Source organism: Cyprinodon tularosa, unplaced genomic scaffold, assembly GCF_016077235.1.
Source record: "Cyprinodon tularosa strain WSP-4 unplaced genomic scaffold, ASM1607723v1 ctg381, whole genome shotgun sequence".
NCBI classification, from domain to species: domain Eukaryota; kingdom Metazoa; phylum Chordata; class Actinopteri; order Cyprinodontiformes; family Cyprinodontidae; genus Cyprinodon; species Cyprinodon tularosa.
This window is the reverse complement of record NW_024039098.1, coordinates 395,775-415,157: the sequence shown is the minus strand read 5'-3', so window position 1 is coordinate 415,157 and position 19,383 is coordinate 395,775. Positions and strand designations below refer to the sequence as shown.

Here is a 19,383-nt window from a genome sequence, read left to right as displayed (position 1 = left end):
ACTGCAAAGGAAAGGAAAAACCTAGAAAAGAGTTAACCTGTGTGTAAATAAAGGAACTTTTAGGTTTGATAGAACAACGTGAGGCGCATCAGAAAGCTGCTCCAACATCCATACATCTCTGCTGAATCCATCTTCTGCTAAGCATAAGACTACAAATCAACAAAGATGGCCGTTCACCCAATCTAAATGAGCAGCTGCAACCATGGCAACTATGGAGGAGCTGCAGGGCTCCACAGCTCAGCTGGAAAAACCGATTTAACAACTACTGCTCGCTTCACCTGAAGCCCGATACAAACGATTGGTTTTGACATTATTAACTAATAAAAATGTTATTGTCCCCGTACAACCCATTTCAATATGGGAAGAGAATGTGATCTGTGCAAAAATGCAATTAGTAAAACTATCTGAAAGAGAAATTTGTAAAAATAGAATATGAAAAAATTTTATCCAAGTATATAAAACCAGTACAGATATTTTTTTTAAGATTACGAAACAAAAAATGCACTAAAAAAGTTTAAGAAAACATAAGTAAAAAAAAAAAAAAACTAAATTGTTTGATTTCTTTATTTAATTTCTTTTTAATTTTGTATTTTTTAAAATGTTCTTTCTTCATATTTTTATTTATAAATTGTGTTCTTTGCTTGCAACAATAATGGAGCGAAATTCGGTCTAAAAAGCTTTACTGCAGACTTCATCACCAAGAGACATGAAGATCAGCCTCAGCATTTAACATCAAACAAGCATAAACAGCAAGTAGACAAAATAAAAAAAGACAATAAAAACATTGGAGTCCTTATTAAATCCCTGAGCAACTTTATTTGCTGCTGTAATCTACAAAAGAGCAAAAGTTTTCTGTGTTGGTTAAACTGAAATAATTATTTTAACAACTGCAAACATGAGACCTCAGAGCTGTTATCAGTCTACAGCTTTAAAATGAGTCCAAAGATTACATCAGAGGGACAGAGAGAACTTCGTCTGTGTGAAAAGTGAACTCTGCTGGTCACAGTTTGCTTGCTTTGGGGGGTGGGGGTATTTGTGGGGCTGAGAGATTGACGAGGTAAATATCAGAAAATTAGGCCCAGAAAAGACAAGTAGTATCGGAGGACAAACTGGATCAATTTAACCTCAGGTCAACAGCAGTCAACAAACTATTATTATTTTTTTTTTTTTACATTCTTTAAATCACTCCACTACATCTGATAAAAACTACTGTGAATATTTTCACACTCCAGGTTTCAGACCTTCCACAATAACCAAAAAAAGTCTGAAGGTGAAACAATAATAAATGTATTTACTGCAAACCATAATGTGCTTGTTAACAGTAATTTGTTTTTTTATGAACAGATGTTCAGAAAGATTCTGTTTATTTATTAAAATTTATTTTGTTAGTTTTTACAGCACTAGTGGCTTGTTTTTTTTGGACAGTAGGCTGACAGGAAACGGGGTATGAGAGAGGGGGAGAGACATGCGGAAAGGAACAGAAGTCTGGTTGGCCGCGTCGAGGACTAAGGTCTCCATACATGGGTGGTGGGCACTAACCACTGCGCCACTTACACGCCCAGATTTGAAGGGAAGCGGCCGTTCCAAACGGTTACATTTCAAATTCTACTGAGTGGTGCCCGACTTTACACAAGTGAATAAAGTGAATGTGATTAGTCGATTATCAAGGGGGCGGGATTGTTGTGGTGGAAGGTTAGCAAGCAAGTTTGGTTGTGGCCCGTTTGTTGGAAGCATCTTGCTAACCAGTTAGCAACTTATTGCTAGTAGGTTCTAGAGACTGACATTTTTTCGGGATGGGAGTCAGTATTAGTAACGATCACGTGATTGGGACGGTACAGGATTAAACATCAACGGGAGCAGACGGGAGCGGGAGCAAACCAATAGTAACTAAAAAAAACTAGGATCGATGCCAAAAAATAAAATAAAATAGAAAGAAAAAAAATCCAGTACTGGCGCCGCCATTTTGTAGTTTTTTTTTTCTGAAGCCTACACTATAATGCGAGTCAAAAAAACTACATGACCCAAAAACCAACAGTGCTTCCGCTCTGAGTTTTTCACCCGCACTCCAAAACAATAAGAATGGGAGTGGAGCAGGAGCGGGAGTCATTCTGAATGGGAGTGGGAGTAATTTCACCAGGAGTGGGACGGGACAGGATTTAGATTTCTACTCTGGCCCGGGATCGGGACGGGACACAATTTGTTTCTGTGGGAGTGGGACGGGACAGGAGTGAAAATCCACTCCTGTGTCAGTCTCTAGCAGGTTCCCAATTGGAAATTCCATTGGGACCAAGTAGCACTTAATTGGTGACTTAGAAACGACGCTGTCAAGGAACGCTATGGACAGCGGAAACATGCAAGAGGAGGAGAGTTTTGTGTCGGAGGTCGTGGATGAGTCTCCTCCGTCATCCATTTTTTATTTAGAGGAGGAAAGCGGGGACGAAGATGATGTGGAAGAGGACGCCATGGCGGCAGAAACTTGGTTTGGTGTAGAAGGCTTCCAGCCGTACATGTTTGAGCCCTTGCCTCGCAACGCTGCCAGTTCTGTTAGCTCTACGCCTGCCGAAGACACAGACGTCCATCCCCGTGAACACTGGGACGCAACTCAATGGGAAAGGAAAGGATTCTGATTTCAACCGTTGCTTATATTAGCTGCAACATTTGAATCAAGATGCTATGACTGAAAACATTTGATTGACAGATGACCGTTGATAATGGCCGAATTATGGTGACAGGCTGACGTATAACTAACTGGCCTGCAGAAGATAACGGTAAAAAAACAAAGCACTGATTTTAAGACAGGGCCCGACTGACACCTGCTTGTTTATCCATTTCTTCCACACACCTTTCAAATTGTGCTTCAAAAATTTCTAAAACATGTTTCAAAATAATTCTTTTCACAAATACTTTGTGAAAAAATGCATTTTTTGGCACTTTTGGCACCACTGTGCCAAACTCACATTTCCACATAACACACTACCAATTAAAACCTTTGTGGAACAAACATGCTTCAACTTATTCACTTCAAATTTACTTGAGTTATAGTCAACATGTGGATCTATAAAGTATGAGGTTTCATCCAGAGTTTCAAATGGGGTTTCATGATGTTTTGCAGTGTTTATTTTGGAACAAAAATTGACAAGGCTAAATATTATTCATTTTTTCTTGGTTTAATCACCTATAAATCTGACATTGTGACATTTAAAATAGTGGATCCACCTGAAAAATATTCTCTAATGCCTTTCTGTTATACAAATCCAAACAATTGTATTTCCAATTTATAGTTTGGGAGCTGTACCTGATCCTCAGGGCTTAAAGGGTTATTAAAAGTGCTTCTGTCTTAGGTTATAAAGTCTTTAAATCATAATGTTATTGGTGTAAATCTGCATCTTGCACATGCCTCTCGCTTTGCTGCTGGTTTACCAGAATGTCCCTATTTCTATTCCGTTTTATTCTACATTAAATAAATCAGGAAGAATTCAAATAAACGGTAGACATAAATAACAGGATGCATCTTTCACATTATTGGACATTTTTAAGGGATTTTATATTGATCCACAGTTGTTTACTATATCAACCTCACATTTACACACAAATAGCTAGAAGAAGGGTCAAACAGGGTAAATCCACCTCTCTAAACATGATGGCTTACACTGACATACACAAACTGACAAATGTTAAATAGAGCAGGAGCGGATGTCCTGTTTTGAACTGTTGCAAAAATATAACACAGAACACGAACAAAGCCTGGAGCTTCAGGTGAAAGCACAGTTTACTTTATAATTAGTTCCTGTGCGTGCGCACAGATTGTCCCGCCGAAAAACCAGTTTTTGTTGTTTCCACTGCCTCCAACAAAACACCTACTTAACTGGTATGTTGTCTTTCATTAGTGCCGTCTTGTTCTGGGTCAGCAGGTGAATAATGACAGGAATCATCTCAATTTGTGTCGTTTAAAAACACTAAACCACTTTAGGATCTAGGCAGCAACAAGTAAACAGATCTTAAAGATTTAGGCAGAAAAGCATGTCTGTTCCTCACTTTTTTTAGCTTTTGCTTTATTTTCTGCATCAGCATGCTGTAGCTAATATCCAACGAGATTTCTATCCCTCAGATTTTCAAGTTTTAAGTACTTTTTAAGCCAGATATTTCAGATATTTCCACAGAAACTCAGGAAGGACGATGCCCAAACCACTGAGCGATCAATGACTTAAAGGGTAATATACGGTTTAAAATGGACGATTGAAAAATAAAAGGACGGATGAACAGCCAATCTTAACCGAAGGTTTAACAAATAGATCCAGGGATGAACGGATGGAAAGTTGCCCGAATGAAAGACAAAAAAAAATGGAAATTTGACAGCTGGACAAGCAGGAATTTGACAAAAAAGGACGAATAAATGGAGACAAACATTTTGGTTTTCCTCATCAAAATATGAGAAAAGGAAAAATCAAACTCCAAACTAGAGGAACCAGTTTAGAAAACACTTCTTAAGCTTCTCTCCCACTGAAAATTTTGGGTTAACACGTTTTTCAAACATGGGTCGATCCGTTAACAATCGGCATTTGGCTTCCTTCCCATTGGCAAAAGAAGCTGGTCTAACCCCTCACTGGCAAGCTGTGTAGCCTCCCCCCCCGCCGCTGCGTGTCTGGTGACACCATCACACAGGCTCAGCGTTAATGATGTCAGAAATCAGGAAAGTAAACAACGGAGAGCAACATGTAAGGAAGCCAGGGTGTAGTCAGTGTACTTTATTGTTTCACTCTATTATCTGTCTGAATCCGTCTCACCAGAGCTGCTCCATGTTTATGGAATGTAAACAGAGTTTTTTCAGCTTTTTAGATCAGAAGAGATTGCCGCGTTGTGTTGACATCAACGGTATCACATAAATTAGCAGGTAAACAAGTTTTTTGGTGGGTTTTTTGGCCAGTGGAAAAGGGGTATTAGCGTTACAGGTTTCTCTTTAGAACAAAGTCTGACTCCCTTAAACAGTCTCTTCCAACTGTAGTTTGTTAAATAAAAAAAAGTAAAAAGTATATATATAAATATACATGCATAAGCCTGTGTATAATAATGTAATCAAATCTCTATGAAAACACAAACCTGTCGGGATAAGCAGGGTGGTTCCTTGGGTAACGACACACTTGTAGCACTTATCCACTTTGTCGCCAAAGAACACTTCGCTCTGATTGGGTGAGGAGCTCCACGCCTCATATAGTGCAAGGTTGGTGGGAGTGGGTTTGATCAGGTAGAAGATCTTCTCACCCTGCAGGGTTGACAAACATATTGGAGCCGACCGTAGCTTCACACACCCAGCCTTCCCATTGCCATCCCAATCAATCGATCTTAAAATACAGCTTCATTCCCTACACTTACCCACAAAACATGATACCAGACTGAGGTTCCTCCAAAGTCTATGTGGAAGTCCGTGTAGCTGTCTTTAACCCCCATAAGGCAGTACTTCTGGACGAAGGGTTTTGGGAAGAACGAGTCGTCAGGCCAGTAGTTCTCCACCCAGGACATTTTCTTAGCCACATCAGGAACCTCCACCAACTCTGACATCCTTCGGGTTAATGAAAAAAGGCTAAATGTTAAAACTTTATTTTCCTATCAAGCCATTTTCAACATACAATAGAGCGGAAAACCAACATTTCTGCAGGTTAACAATGAGCAAAACAGGAGAAACTCCATTGATTTGAATTTCATTCTATGTGTCAAATTTCCTCTTTTTTAAATGCCTGAAATGTGATGAAAGTAAAAAAAATTCAGAAAGAAATTCCAATTCAAGTTTAGGACAGTTTCTTAGCCAATTTAAGAAGCTCCAGCAATTCCCAACATTTTTCAACTTGTTTTAAACAAAAACAAGCAACAGCAAATATTAGGAATTCATTACATGCAGATGATTTGTCAATTTTTTTCTCTATAAATTGCAACTTCTGTTTTTTACGGAAATGGATTAGGGCCACTGGAAAAAAAAAAAAAAAGTTTACTGATTTAAAAAGACTTTTTTCAAGTTAGTATTGGGAAAAAAGTCAGAATTCTGACTTTAATCTAAGAATTCTGACTTTTTTCTCAGAATTCTTGACTTTTTTCTCAGAATTCTTGACTCTAATCTCAGAATTCTTGACTCTAATCTCAGAATTCTTGACTCTAATCTCAGAATTCTTGACTCTAATCTCAGAATTCTTGACTCTAATCTCAGAATTCTTGACTCTAATCTCAGAATTCTTGACTCTAATCTCAGAATTCTTGACTCTAATCTCAGAATTCTTGACTCTAATCTCAGAATTCTTGACTCTAATCTCAGAATTCTTGACTCTAATCTCAGAATTCTTGACTCTAATCTCAGAATTCTTGACTCTAATCTCAGAATTCTTGACTCTAATCTCAGAATTCTTGACTCTAATCTCAGAATTCTTGACTCTAATCTCAGAATTCTTGACTCTAATCTCAGAATTCTTGACTCTAATCTCAGAATTCTTGACTCTAATCTCAGAATTCTTGACTCTAATCTCAGAATTCTTGACTCTAATCTCAGAATTCTGACTCTAATCTCAGAATTCTTGACTCTAATCTCAGAATTCTTGACTTTAATCTCAGAATTCTTGACTTTAATCTCAGAATTCTTGACTTTAATCTCAGAATTCTGACTCTAATCTCAGAATTCTGACTTTAATCTCAGAATTCTTGACTTTAATCTCAGAATTCTTGACTTTAATCTCAGAATTCTTGACTTTAATCTCAGAATTCTTGACTTTAATCTCAGAATTCTTGACTCTTATCTCAGAATTCTTGACTCTTATCTCAGAATTCTTGACTCTAATCTCAGAATTCTTGACTCTAATCTCAGAATTCTTGACTTTAATCTCAGAATTCTTGACTCTAATCTCAGAATTCTGACTCTAATCTCAGAATTCTTGACTCTAATCTCAGAATTCTTGACTTTAATCTCAGAATTCTTGACTTTAATCTCAGAATTCTTGACTCTAATCTCAGAATTCTGACTCTAATCTCAGAATTCTGACTCTAATCTCAGAATTCTTGACTCTAATCTCAGAATTCTGACTCTAATCTCAGAATTCTTGACTCTAATCTCAGAATTCTTGACTTTAATCTCAGAATTCTGACTGAATTCTGACAATAATAAAAAGTAAGAATTCTGAGAAAAAAGTCAGAATTCTGACTTTAATCTCAGAACTCTTGACTTTAATCTCAGAATTCTGACTGAATTCTGACAATAAAAAAGTCAGAATTCTGACTTTTTTCCCATACTATACTGAAATAAAATGTAAAAAATCAGTTAACTTTTCTTTTTTTTTTTTCAGTGGCCCTAATCCTCTTCCGTAGGTTTTAACCCAAACTAAAATGGCATTAAAAACAAACTTTGGGGTATCTTACTTTGTGTCAGAGAACTCCAGACTGATGAGATTGAGGACTTTGGGACGATGGGGTTTGGTGAAATACTTGATAAATTCGCTGAGTTTCATCTTGCTGTCTGCCTGCCGCGCTACATCGATCACGTCAATAACTTTGTCACCACCTGGTTAAGAGGAAACATTTTTTAGTTCATGGAGGATCAGAAGATACATTCTGCAGCTGCTGGACATCTGAATAGAAAATATGAAAAGTTTCCTAATTAGCTGTGAGTGGGCGAGAGGTTTAAAGAGGTCAACAGCTTGCTGCCATGTTTGTGTGCTTTTAGAGATCAAGCCCTGAGGGAAACTGGCATCAATATGGCCGCCTGGGGTGGGGGGGGGTCCAAGGGGATGCAAGCGAGACAATCTGTCCAGACCATCAGTCCCTGAGGAGGAGGGGGGAGTGGGTGGAAGCGGTTCGGTGTGGGAGAACTTAAACATGTAGGGAAATACTTGAAGAAAAAGAGAATCTGAGGAAAATCAGTCTAGAAAAGCTGGATCAGACCAAGACAGCTGCTTTTTGTATTTCCCCACATCTCTCAGATACTTTTCTTTTTCCTTTTGCCCTGTAGCATGTTGCCTCTGCTTTTCTCCCCCAGTTCTGACGGCCCAGCTGGCCAGTGTCTGACGACGGCCAACAGCTGGAGTGAAAGCGGTCCGTCACATCGTGAGACGAAGCTGGCAGGAAACCCCACAACATGGAGCTTCAACAGCATCACTTCAAAGTCTTTTCATAAACCTAAAGTAAAGCTAATCCCCGCCAGCAGAAAGACACATTACTTCACTCTCTATAGTAAAATAAGGTCCTAAATGAACATAAATTGCTGTAGAAGCTTCTTTTAAAAAAAGCATGATTGAGCAGGGCCTCCACGTCTAGATCAATTATCAGCGTTGGGAAAACATCATTGCTTGAATAAAATCTGCATTTCTTAAATTGCTTTGCAGAGCTCAAACATCCTTAAATAGTTGTATGAGTAAAAAAATGCAACACAAAAATATCCAAAACAAAATAAAAAAATTATTTCTAAATCAGTGCATTGGGAATACTGCACTGGAACTAATAAAGTATAATAAATGGGTGATAATCTATAATATGATCAATAATGTTTTTCTTTTAATACTTAAGCAAACTGCTCAAGAAGGAAACGCTCACAAAAGAAAAAGGCCAGTTTATTAAGGACTGATTAAGAGTGTGTGCCAAGAGGTTTGAACCAATCAGCACCGTTTCCAATTTAGTTTTAAAAGAATTTTAAAGTAATTGTTAAATCAAGGTAACCTGGAGCCGTTTATTAAGGCGTTCTGTAAAAAACGTCAGTATAACAATCCAATATAGCAGCTACTGAATATTACTGGAGAGTTAAAGTTAAAAGTATAGTGGAGGATTTTCAGGAACTGTGGAAAAGACCCGCCCTCGTCCCTTAATAATAAATAAAAAATAAAAATGCACAGCCCTGTACCCGCTCCCTAGAGGGAGCACGCTCTGTTCTGTTTAAAAGTTGCTGTTTGCATCGCTCATATAAGCTTACTTTCCCAAAGAAGATTTGAAATTTTTCCACTATGTCAGCCTCACCACCGATAAGTGAAAATGAGTATGAACACATAAACGTATCACCAGAATGATTGACAGTTAGGAGGGCCAGTTATTTTGATGATCCACCTGGAAAAATAACATCCTCCACTATAACTGTCAGTGAAATCATTTTTTTTTCTTGGAAAAAATGTATATTTTCTAACAGTTCAGATAATGTATTTTAAAGTTGTTTGCTTTACGTTTTGAGATTTGTGCAAAATTATTGTATTTTCGTGTCGAAACTATTTTTCTTGTTGAAAGTTAACGCGAGATTTGTGTTTAACTGAAAGGCTGTGACTTGAATACGCAGAGAAGGAGCAGAAGCTTGGAACAGAGCTACGTGTAGCAGCCTCATGTTTCCTGTAGCTGTAGGTATTTTGCAGTTATGTTTGTAATGTTTTGTAAATTTATATGTTATGGTGTTTTTATTACTTTATATTTTAATTTAGATTGGACGAGGAATAATTATTCTAAGACCTCTGAAGTGGCAGGTGGTCATAAGGTAATTTTTGGTAAAGCACGAGTCACCCGACTGTCTGCAAATGCTTTAAAAGCTTTGTTTTTGATCTCTATAGTTTTAACAGCTTTAATAAAGAGTCTGTCTAAAGGAAGCTGTGCCAGTGTCGTCACTTTGGAGTTACAATACCTTTAAAGAAAAAAAGTAGGGATGCACGATATTGGGATTTTGGCCGATATCCGATATGCCGATATTTTAAAACTCATGTAGCCGATAACCGATATTGATACCGATGTTAAAGCTGGAAAAAAATAAGTAGTCATTGAAAATAGCAGTTTTGTTATCCATTTCTGACACTTTAAGATACTCAAATATATTTTCATATGCTGATATCAAATTGATTTTTAAAAACGCGGTATCGATCCATTTTACTTTCAAAATCTGGTGAAATTTCATCGTTCTGTTACAAACTCTCGTGATATTTTGCAAATTCTTGTGAGATTTTGTTAGTAAAATAGATCGATACCGCGTCAATATATCAACATATAAAAATATGGCAAAATTTTGTGAATTTTCGGGGGATTTCGTAGCATAACGATGACATATAGCAATATTTAATTAGTAAAAGAGATTGATATGGTGTTTTTAAATGGCAATATATCAGCATATGAAGATATTGTGATATTTTAATGTATCAACATTTTTTCCCTCGTCTTTAGAAGTTTTTAAGTCTGTAAAAAAGAAGTTTTTGAGGAAGAAGTAGAAGTAGAAGCTGATCAAATATCGGGTTAAATATCGGTGGGGTGGCCGATGTCCGATATTCAGTTTTAAGGCCAATACCGATAGGGGCCCGATTATATTGTGCATCCCTAAAAAAAATATATAATTTTTCTTCCACCGCTACTGAGCTTCCTTCTATTTATAAAGCACTGATTTTTTTTTTTTAGGATAAAACATAAAAAAAAAGTCTGATTTGAATAAAAACTTATTTTGAGACAGAAAACAGGAAACTGGAAATTCCAAATAAAAAGAACAATATTTAAATAAAACTTATAAACATGGAGGAAACTTTATATTTTGACTAATTTTGCGGATCGAAGAAAATTTACCATTTTGTTTCATTCGTTGGCAAAACACTCCAGCGCTTGCATGTCTGCTTTTATTTATTTCATTATTCGTGGTTTCCAAACATCCTGACACTGCGATATGGCGCCCAAACAGGCCGTTTATTCTTCATTCAGGAGGATATTAGCTTTTAAATTTGCCGTTAATGTATTTGGACTTCTTTGTTCAAATTCACAACCATGGTATTTAAAAAAACTTCATCTAATTTAAAATAAATCTGTGACTTAATCTCATTGCTTCAACTTGTACTATTGTGTGAAGATGGGGAAGAAAAAGACAGATAAGTGAACAGAATGCAGGTTTAACTTTCTGACCACACACCATGTTTGCAGTGTAATTAAAAAGCTCAAAGTGGAGGAGATATCAGCGGCGCTTCACACTGTGCCACAGGAAATATGACCCCACTCCCAGTTTCTGGTCACAACACCTGTGCCTTGGCTTAAGCTCAATGGTGCATGTGGAGGAAGCGTCAAAGTGAGGGGCAGCGTCTGTAATCTGAACTTAATGATAAAACACTGGTGGGGTTGGTAATGGGCTTGTAACAGGAGCTGGGAAGCTGTGTGAGGAGGAAGGCAGTGAAAGCTTAGCCATCACCCATTTAGAACTCCTTCAACCTTTGCCTGATAAGTGGGTTAAAACCTCATGAACCTGGAAACCTGCTCATATCGGTACGCAGATGGGGCCTGCTCAGCTAAAGCCACTTAGCTGCCTGGTGTTGGGTCGTTTCATCAGCTTTCAGGCAGAACAGGAGTTACTGCCTGCTTCAATCAGACGGCCTCTGTAATCCCTGAAGGATAAACTCTAATGTTTTGCTGTAAATGTGGTATAAATAAGGGAAGGTTTTGTTTTGGCATCCTTACCCACATACTGCTCCACGTCTTTTACAGAGAAAGTGGGCGGGGGCAGCTTTAGACCCAGGCCTTCCATCTCTGTGATGGCGATGGGGTAGTTGAAGCCGTGTCTCTCCAAGTACCTGGTGGTCACCTGCTCGCCCTTCATCCGTATGAGGATCTCCTCGGCACTGCGAACCAAATCACAACAAGTCTAAGCAGGGATCCAACTTTGGCCACAACAAACTTCTCAACTGATTCATTTTACTCCTCACAGAGGCAAAAAACAAACAAAAAAGGATTTTCTGGTATAGATTAAACTGGGACATAATATTATTACAGATTTTTAGATCTAACTTCCCTCTCCCATGTTGAGATCCCTGAAAACGGCGTGTAAAAAGCCCCAGAAATGTATCTTTAGAGAGGATAAGCTGAAACAAAATAACCAGTCGGACAAATTTTAGTAGGCCTCATACACCTTTAAATTAAACTGAACTAAAGCAAATGGTAGATCAGGGATACTATGACCTAATTATAAATGAATCTTACTCAATGAGGGTCCAAGTTTACAGATGACGGCTAATTAGTAAAACAGAAGAGAAAATGTTAGAGAAATCCTGCCTAAAGGGTTACATTGGATCAGAGTCCTGGACCGGGTCGGATACCCATATATCTATGGGTAGAAAACCCCCCACAGTTTCATGGATGCGGACACGGATATAAATGAACAAAATACGGGTATCATAGAGTTACAGCAGTATTATTAACTCTACATCTTAAAAAAATAAATTGATTAAAGAATATCTAGATAACAGTATTGCAACGATGCTGACACCACCACATGTGAGCAGAAGTCAGCAGAGGCATACAGAAACAGGCTATCCTAACTAATATTTACGTGTTGGGTTTTAAATGGAGATAATTGTGGGTAAGGGGTCGGGTCTCGGTTCTGAACTCTACGATTGCGGGCGGATACAGTCAGACCAGTCCAGGACTCTGCATTGGACTCACCATCAGAAAGTAAATATTAATTAAAATCCTATCACAGCAATACTGACAAAAATAAATCTTTTACTTTTAAGAAACACTAATCTAAAAACAATACTTCCTTATTATCAAAGAGGCTACTTCTCTACAACTGCAGCATTTAAAGGATTACAATTTATAGCTTTATTCAGTCATATTTCCAAACTAAAGTTAACACTTCAGAACACTGCATAAAAAAACATTTTAAAAATATTAACCCAAGTCAGACTAGCGGCTGTTGACATTTGCAAATCTTAAAAAAAAAAAAAAAAATTGGGTTATTAGCATCAGCATTACCATCATTTTTATTGATGTTTGTGTTTTTCATGCCTGTTTTTTTTTTTATTCTATTTTCTTATCAGCTGCTTGGATTTCTTTGGATGACACTTTCTTTACTTATTCCTATTTTTTTATTTTTATATTGTTCAATAAAGAAAAAAAAGACATTTGCAAATCTTTAAAAAAAAGAAAAAAAGAAAAACATGGGTTATTATAATCAGCATTACCACCATTTTTATTGATATTTGTGTTTTTCATGCCTGTTTTTTTTTTTTCTTTTATTCTATTTTCTTATCAGCTGCTTGGATTTCTTTGGATGTCACTTTGTTTACTTATGCTTATCTTTTAAATTTTGATATTTTTCAATAAAGAAAAAAGTAAAAAAAAAAAAAAAAAAAAAATAGACATTTGCAAAGTTAAACCACCACTACTGTAATCCTTCTTTTGACAAAAAAAAAGCAAAAAAACAAAAACAAAACACATCTACAATTGACTATCTGTATTCTTAAAGCCTGTTCTAGCATTGCTACGTCACCAAACTCTCCAGGAACTTTAAATTGATCGATGTGTTGTGGTTCAGTTAGATTAGAAATAAACCCCTCATTAACAAAAGCTGTCATATTGACTGTCAAGTGGAAGAACTTTGAGGTTGTAGATTTTAAAATAAAGACTCAGGTGTTTGGAAACACCAGCAGTTTGCCAGCAAACGGAAACACGTCTTTTAACTGCTTAGATAACATACTCCAGAGAACTGCAAAAGCCTTACAAAATAAATAAAAATAAATAACTCATTAAGAGTTGGGAGAGGGATTGCTGATGACACACCTCGGGAAGGTCCTTTGCTGCAGCTGCTTAACAAACACTGAGGTGCCCGCCTGCACCGGCTTTGATCCGTCGTCTGGCTCTGTGTAGTCATGCCTGTGCCAGTTGTTGCGCCTTTTCACTGCAAGACAGACATTCAAATTTGAGCCTTTGTGTTGCACTTGTGATTTAAAAACAAGTCTGGTATAATCACGCAGTTCACAGAAAAAACAGGAATAAAAAAAAACAAACAACTACTTAACCCCGTGTTCTGATAAGGAGTTTATCCAATCAGAGAGAAGGGTTTACAAAACCATTCAATTAGCCGGTTAATGTCTGCCCTGAGGGCTCGGAAAGGTTAACCCAACCCCCGGCCTCTTAAGGAAAGAGGGGGGGAAACTTAGACTTGACTAACACTCCAGAGAGCTGTTGTTTCCCTGAGGAGCAGCAGAGACTGAGGTGGTGGGCAGTTCATAAGGACAATGGAAGGCTGTAAGTAAGACTGGGGGAAGGAGGCAGAAAACAGCAAATGAATCCGGCCAATAATGAGGACATTACTCACTCAGGGAGGGTCCGTGTTTGACGTCACAGTTTGGACAGTGGTAAACGTCGATATCCACAGCATGGTGCTCCTCAACGTGAACACAGCTGAAACAGGGGAAAGAAGGATTACAGCAGGTTCACGCAGAGTTTAACCTGATAAAGCCCAAATAATCAAGAAAAAAACGCTACTTTGCTCGTTAGTGCAGATGCTTTAAACAAATTACAAACTTTTTTCATTCATATTTACTTTATACTTTTGTTTCCTGGATTATAGAAAGCTACCGAGAAAATAAAGTCTGACAGAGTTCCTATAACAATACAAACAAAGGTTACAATCGAAATAATTTGTAAAAACAAGAACTGAATAAAAGAAGTAGCAAAAAGCTCTTTGTAGCCTTCAAATTCAAATAGCCTGTTGCAAGAATGCACCATCTGAATAAATGGTCTAGTCAAAGTTCAAAGTTTAACTAGACCAATACAGAAATCAGGGATATTATGACCTAATTATAAATGAATGTTACTGACTGAGGGTCCAAGTTTATAGCCTCGTGAGACCATCCTGATCTCGCGAGCTTTCAAGATTTCACTCACTAATCAGTCTGGCTACTTTCCGTTGAAGAAAAGTTGGAACCGTTCACCAAACGAACGTCCAATCAGCGTTGGCTTTGAGGCGGGTTGAGGTGTGACGCAACGAGAAGCGCGACAGTTCAGTCTAAAGAACATGGCGGCTTCAACCGATGAAACTAGCGTTAGCGTGGCTATCGAGCAAGTTTTATCGGAATTACAGAGTATTTCTTCACTGAAAGAAGAGCAAAACACTGCTCTGGAGGCTTTTCTCAGAAGAAAAGATGTTTTTGCTCTTCTCCCGACTGGTTTCGGCAAGAGTAGCCTGGCTGTTAGTACGTCATATGCTTCGTTGATCTGATTGGTTTATTTGGCCCGTCTATCACCAACATAGGCCAATCAGCTAACCAGTATTTTCGCCCCTTCCCAAAATTACTTCAACGGAAGGTTTCCAGATGGATATGTGAAGCAAATCCAGCAAATCTATCTGGCGGAGTCAGGTTACCAAGTTTAAGGGTGATGGCCAATTAGTAAAAGAGAAGAGAAAAAGCTAAAATGCAAATATTAGAGAAATCCCGGCAAAAGGGTTACATCGGACCAGAGTCCTGCACCGGATCGGGTACCCGTATAAAACGCACATCTAAAGGTAGCAAAAAAATGCATATTATTTCCCCATAAAATGACAAACTTTTGTTTCCGGCATTAAAGAAAGCTACCAAGAAAATAAAGTCTGACCGAGTTCAAATAAATGGTCTAGTCAAAGTTGAAGTTTAACTAGACCAATACAGAACGTTTTTTCCAGCCTTTCATAGGCGGACTTTCAGGTGCTTTTTGAATCACTGTCCTGCTGAATAACCCAAAACTTCTAGATTGATGATTGGCAGCCTGACATTTTCTCCTTAATGAGTTTTTGGTACAGGGCAGAAGTCATAACCGGACCTGGACAACTCTTAGCTGTCCAAGTCCAAAGGCAACAAATCAACACCAAATCACCACTCCTAATAACTTTAAATTTTATATACAAGCCATTCCTCAAGGTTCATACCCGTCCCATGTCTTCCAATTTCAAGCAATTAATTTTCCGTACGAGGCAGCAGTTAACAGTTTACAGAGTCCATTCAATTAAATCATACAGACAGATTTATTAAAACTTTACAGTCCAAGGAAACCCGACTGAATGCATAAGAGTCTTTGACTTGGCTGAATCAGCTCCTCTTGGAAGGAACGTAGCGATAGTGGACATTTACTCGATACAGTTCTTTCTTTGCAGCAATTCCTCACAGTGAGAATGCATACAGCGACAGTGGAGAGTAAAAAACTCCCTTTTAAGAGAAATAAACCTCATACAGACCCAGGCTGAACGTGTAAGGCCTTCGCCTGCGGTCGAACGTTGGTTTAAGAAGGAGACAGACAAAGAAAGGAAGCACTGTACCTTAAACACTTTCTACGCTAGATAAGGTAACGGTAAACTAGCTCGATAGGTGGCACTGTCTGGAAAAAAAACTGTTAAGGAAATGTCCTCTAAACTGGTTCTCAGTTAAAAAAGATAAAAGGGAAAAAATATAGTTATTCACATTAAAAACTGACTACATAGATATATGTAGGACAGAAACAGGAGTAGACATTGAAAAACAGGCCCGACACTATAATCTATTATGAATATTGTTGACGATAGCAGCCCAGCTGATTCCTCCCTCCTGGAAGGTGTCACAGCTAAGCAGAGTGCCACGCCAGATGTAGCTACTATGACGGGAAAAAGCAGAGAGAAAACATAACATTAAAAGTTGAACTAACAAATAATGCAAACTTGGAGAATAGTGGTCTTTATGTCTTCCAGCATACCAAGTCTATAGCAGCATAACCAGCCCCTTTAGGAGATTTATTAAAAAGGGAACATTTTAAGTCTACTATTAGAATTAAACATTTAGGGTTCAACAAGTCGTTGACGCTGTGAACAACGTAGAAAAAAAAGGACACAATGTTCCATTCTTCACAGTATTATTCAAATAAATATAAACATTGCTGTATGTCTTAATAGTTAATTATTAATGTCTTTAATTAGACATAATATCACATACAGTTCAGTATAGCAGCTAGAGAAGGTAGTATAGTTGGGCAAAGCTAAACTGATATTTAATGATTTTGTCGGGTTGCATGTGAAGCTGCATAACAGAGTAGAGTAATTTAATTTTTTATGTCTGACAGTAGAAAAGTATGGAGGATCAAAATAGTCACTGAAAAAGAAAAGTGGCCGTTTTAAATTTGAACATTTAAATCAAATTTGAAAAGTTTTCTAATATAAATTTTAAATGGAAGAGTAATTAGTAATTTATTTATCAATTCATTATTAAATTCTGCGATTTGAAAATGAATTTTTTTGCAGTTTTCTTGCATTTCTTTGCAGTTTTTTTAAAGACTCAACTGAAATGCATCTAGTTTTTAACGTCTTTAAGACATGCCTCTGTTCTATATAACATGTTTGATTCATCAGGATTTATCGACAATTACAGCCAGTTGAGCTTTTTGTTGTTTTTTTTAAGACATGGCTTTCAGGATTTACTCCTTTAAGATTTTTTTTTTTTCTAATTAGTTGGATTTTGGCTGAGGGCAAGACACTCTAAATGGGGTGTCATTTAGAGAAGCTGCAGAGAGGTGTGCTAAAGTACAACTTTGCTTACTGCTCTGAACTCTGGGCTCCATTGTTATGGATAATTGTTCTTTACTTGGAGCCCAAATGTCTCAAAAAAAGCTTCATAACCCTTTGTGGAATGATAGGTGTTTTAGCCTACTGCATGTTGCTTAGTAAATATCTAAATCTGGAAATAATCAAGCGTAATACAAACTAGTTTCCCATCATATAACTAAATACATACTGAATCAGAGAAAAAAAAAACACCTGGCTTCCAAGTAAGATACCACGAAATACCAGAACAGCAAGAAAAACAAGTCAAAATGCATACAAAGCTACCCAGTAAAACAAAAGACAATCTAAATACCAGTACAGTAAATTAATCAGCCGCAGTAACACCCAGACTGCAAGTCAAAGCTGTTTGGCAACAGCCAAACCACAAATGTGTACATTCCTCTGTTGCATAGCGAAGCCCCTTTCCAGGGTGGCATGAGTTGAAGAGCAGCAAGGTTTGAACTGTGGGAAACTTGGGCAACAAGTATGATGACTGCACAACATCCTGCAAGAATGGGCCGAGCAGGATAATTAGGAACCAAGCTGCAGAGCAATACTAACAATATGGTGGCCTGTGCCACAGTACATCAGAAGGGTTTTACTCCTGACGAGTTTAATGCATGAGAAACTTCAGGGATTGAGAGCAAAATATAAACATGAGGTCTACAGGACACCTTCAGCTGTGGTTATCATTGCAAATCAACCTTACACCTTTTTCTCACATTGCAATCACAAACTAACAGATTTAGGGATGACTTAATCAATTTTCACCTTTTGTGTGCAGAATATATTTAAATGTAGGACTGTGCAAGTCAGTGTACATGTCAGATGTCCCTAAACTGTTTTCTATCCTTCATGCAAAATAAAAAACATGCATCACGATAAAATAATAAAAACAACAAAGACTGCGCAATAAATATAATCAGCGCTCAATGTTAACCATCGCCCGATCGCCCGGGGCAAGTCGTTTTTATTGTCGGGAGAGTACAAATTTCATTGCATTTGCCCACCGGGCAAGTGCAAGGATCGCAAAAAAAAAAAAAATGTATCACTCAAAATTACTTTAAAATCACATTCAATGAAAACGACCCAGAAGCGTTGCCGGCGCCATTTTTGTTGTTTTGTACACATTCTTGCGTGATTTGAAAAAGCCGCGTGATTTTCCGCCAGATGGCATGATTTTTGTCCACCTAGTGGTAATTTTGATGTAGTTACCAAAACGATATGGCAGTCTTCTGTACAGTGATGCAGGTCATACATTAAAAAAATTTTCATTTATTTTTTTTTCTCTCAGACATTGTAGAGGTGCTTTTAAATGTTATAGAGCTAAACATGTTAAATTGGTGACCTGTTATGTTATTATTATTGTCTTGTTGCTGCATTTATTCTGTCAGGGAAAACTAATCCTGAGTCAGTTAAAAGTCAGGGAATTCTGAAATGATGTCAGACTGTGGAAACCGTGAATAAAATAACTATGTATAATGATTCTCTAGAAAAGTCACATTATATTAATAGTATTATCTTGTATAAACATACCATGACTCTAAAATAAAAGTTATTCATTTGTGACATTGACTTCTGTCTCGTGATTTATCTTAAGTTTTTAACCTGTCAAGTTTTTTTTTTAGATTTTTAACATTACAATTTATATTTTTCCAAGCAAACAACAGTTTAAAGCAAAGTTTAGTTTGAAAAGAATGTGCAGGAAGGATTGAAAAGCATGTTAACACGGTAATGTAGGCTTGAGTTCATTATCTGACGCATGCAGATACACACCAGGAACCTGGAAACTTAAAAAAATACTGAATTACAAAAAACATTTAAAAAACAAACATGTTTCATTGATATATATACAAAAATGAATATTAGGAACTATATTTATCAAACATTATACTGGGCAAGTAAAAATTGTTTCTGGGCAAATGAAATGTGAAAGCCACTTGCCTGAAAAATCCTTAATGTCAACCCCTGATAATATTAATTAATTCCCCTGTCTGATATTAATGCCAACAACTACCACACAGATATTCCAGCAGCAGCATCATTAATAGTTGAATGAGCATCTTTTTGCTGATATAACCTTTGCTGTAAGGTGA

The 19,383-nt window shown here is 37.3% G+C and overlaps 1 protein-coding gene across 1 annotated transcript in view; it reads right to left on the bottom strand.

Annotated features, from left to right (window-relative positions):
* Nucleotides 1-19,383, bottom strand: part of kdm7aa (lysine (K)-specific demethylase 7Aa) — a 37,108-nt gene that overhangs the window by 8,817 nt on the left and 8,908 nt on the right. Inside the window, exons 2-7 of the mRNA XM_038297087.1 lie at nucleotides 14,060-14,145; nucleotides 13,522-13,639; nucleotides 11,422-11,582; nucleotides 7,393-7,534; nucleotides 5,371-5,557; nucleotides 5,098-5,260 (exon numbers count right to left, since the gene is read on the bottom strand). Coding sequence (XP_038153015.1) covers nucleotides 5,098-5,260; nucleotides 5,371-5,557; nucleotides 7,393-7,534; nucleotides 11,422-11,582; nucleotides 13,522-13,639; nucleotides 14,060-14,145 — 857 coding nt within the window. The remainder of the gene's footprint in view (nucleotides 1-5,097; nucleotides 5,261-5,370; nucleotides 5,558-7,392; nucleotides 7,535-11,421; nucleotides 11,583-13,521; nucleotides 13,640-14,059; nucleotides 14,146-19,383) is intronic.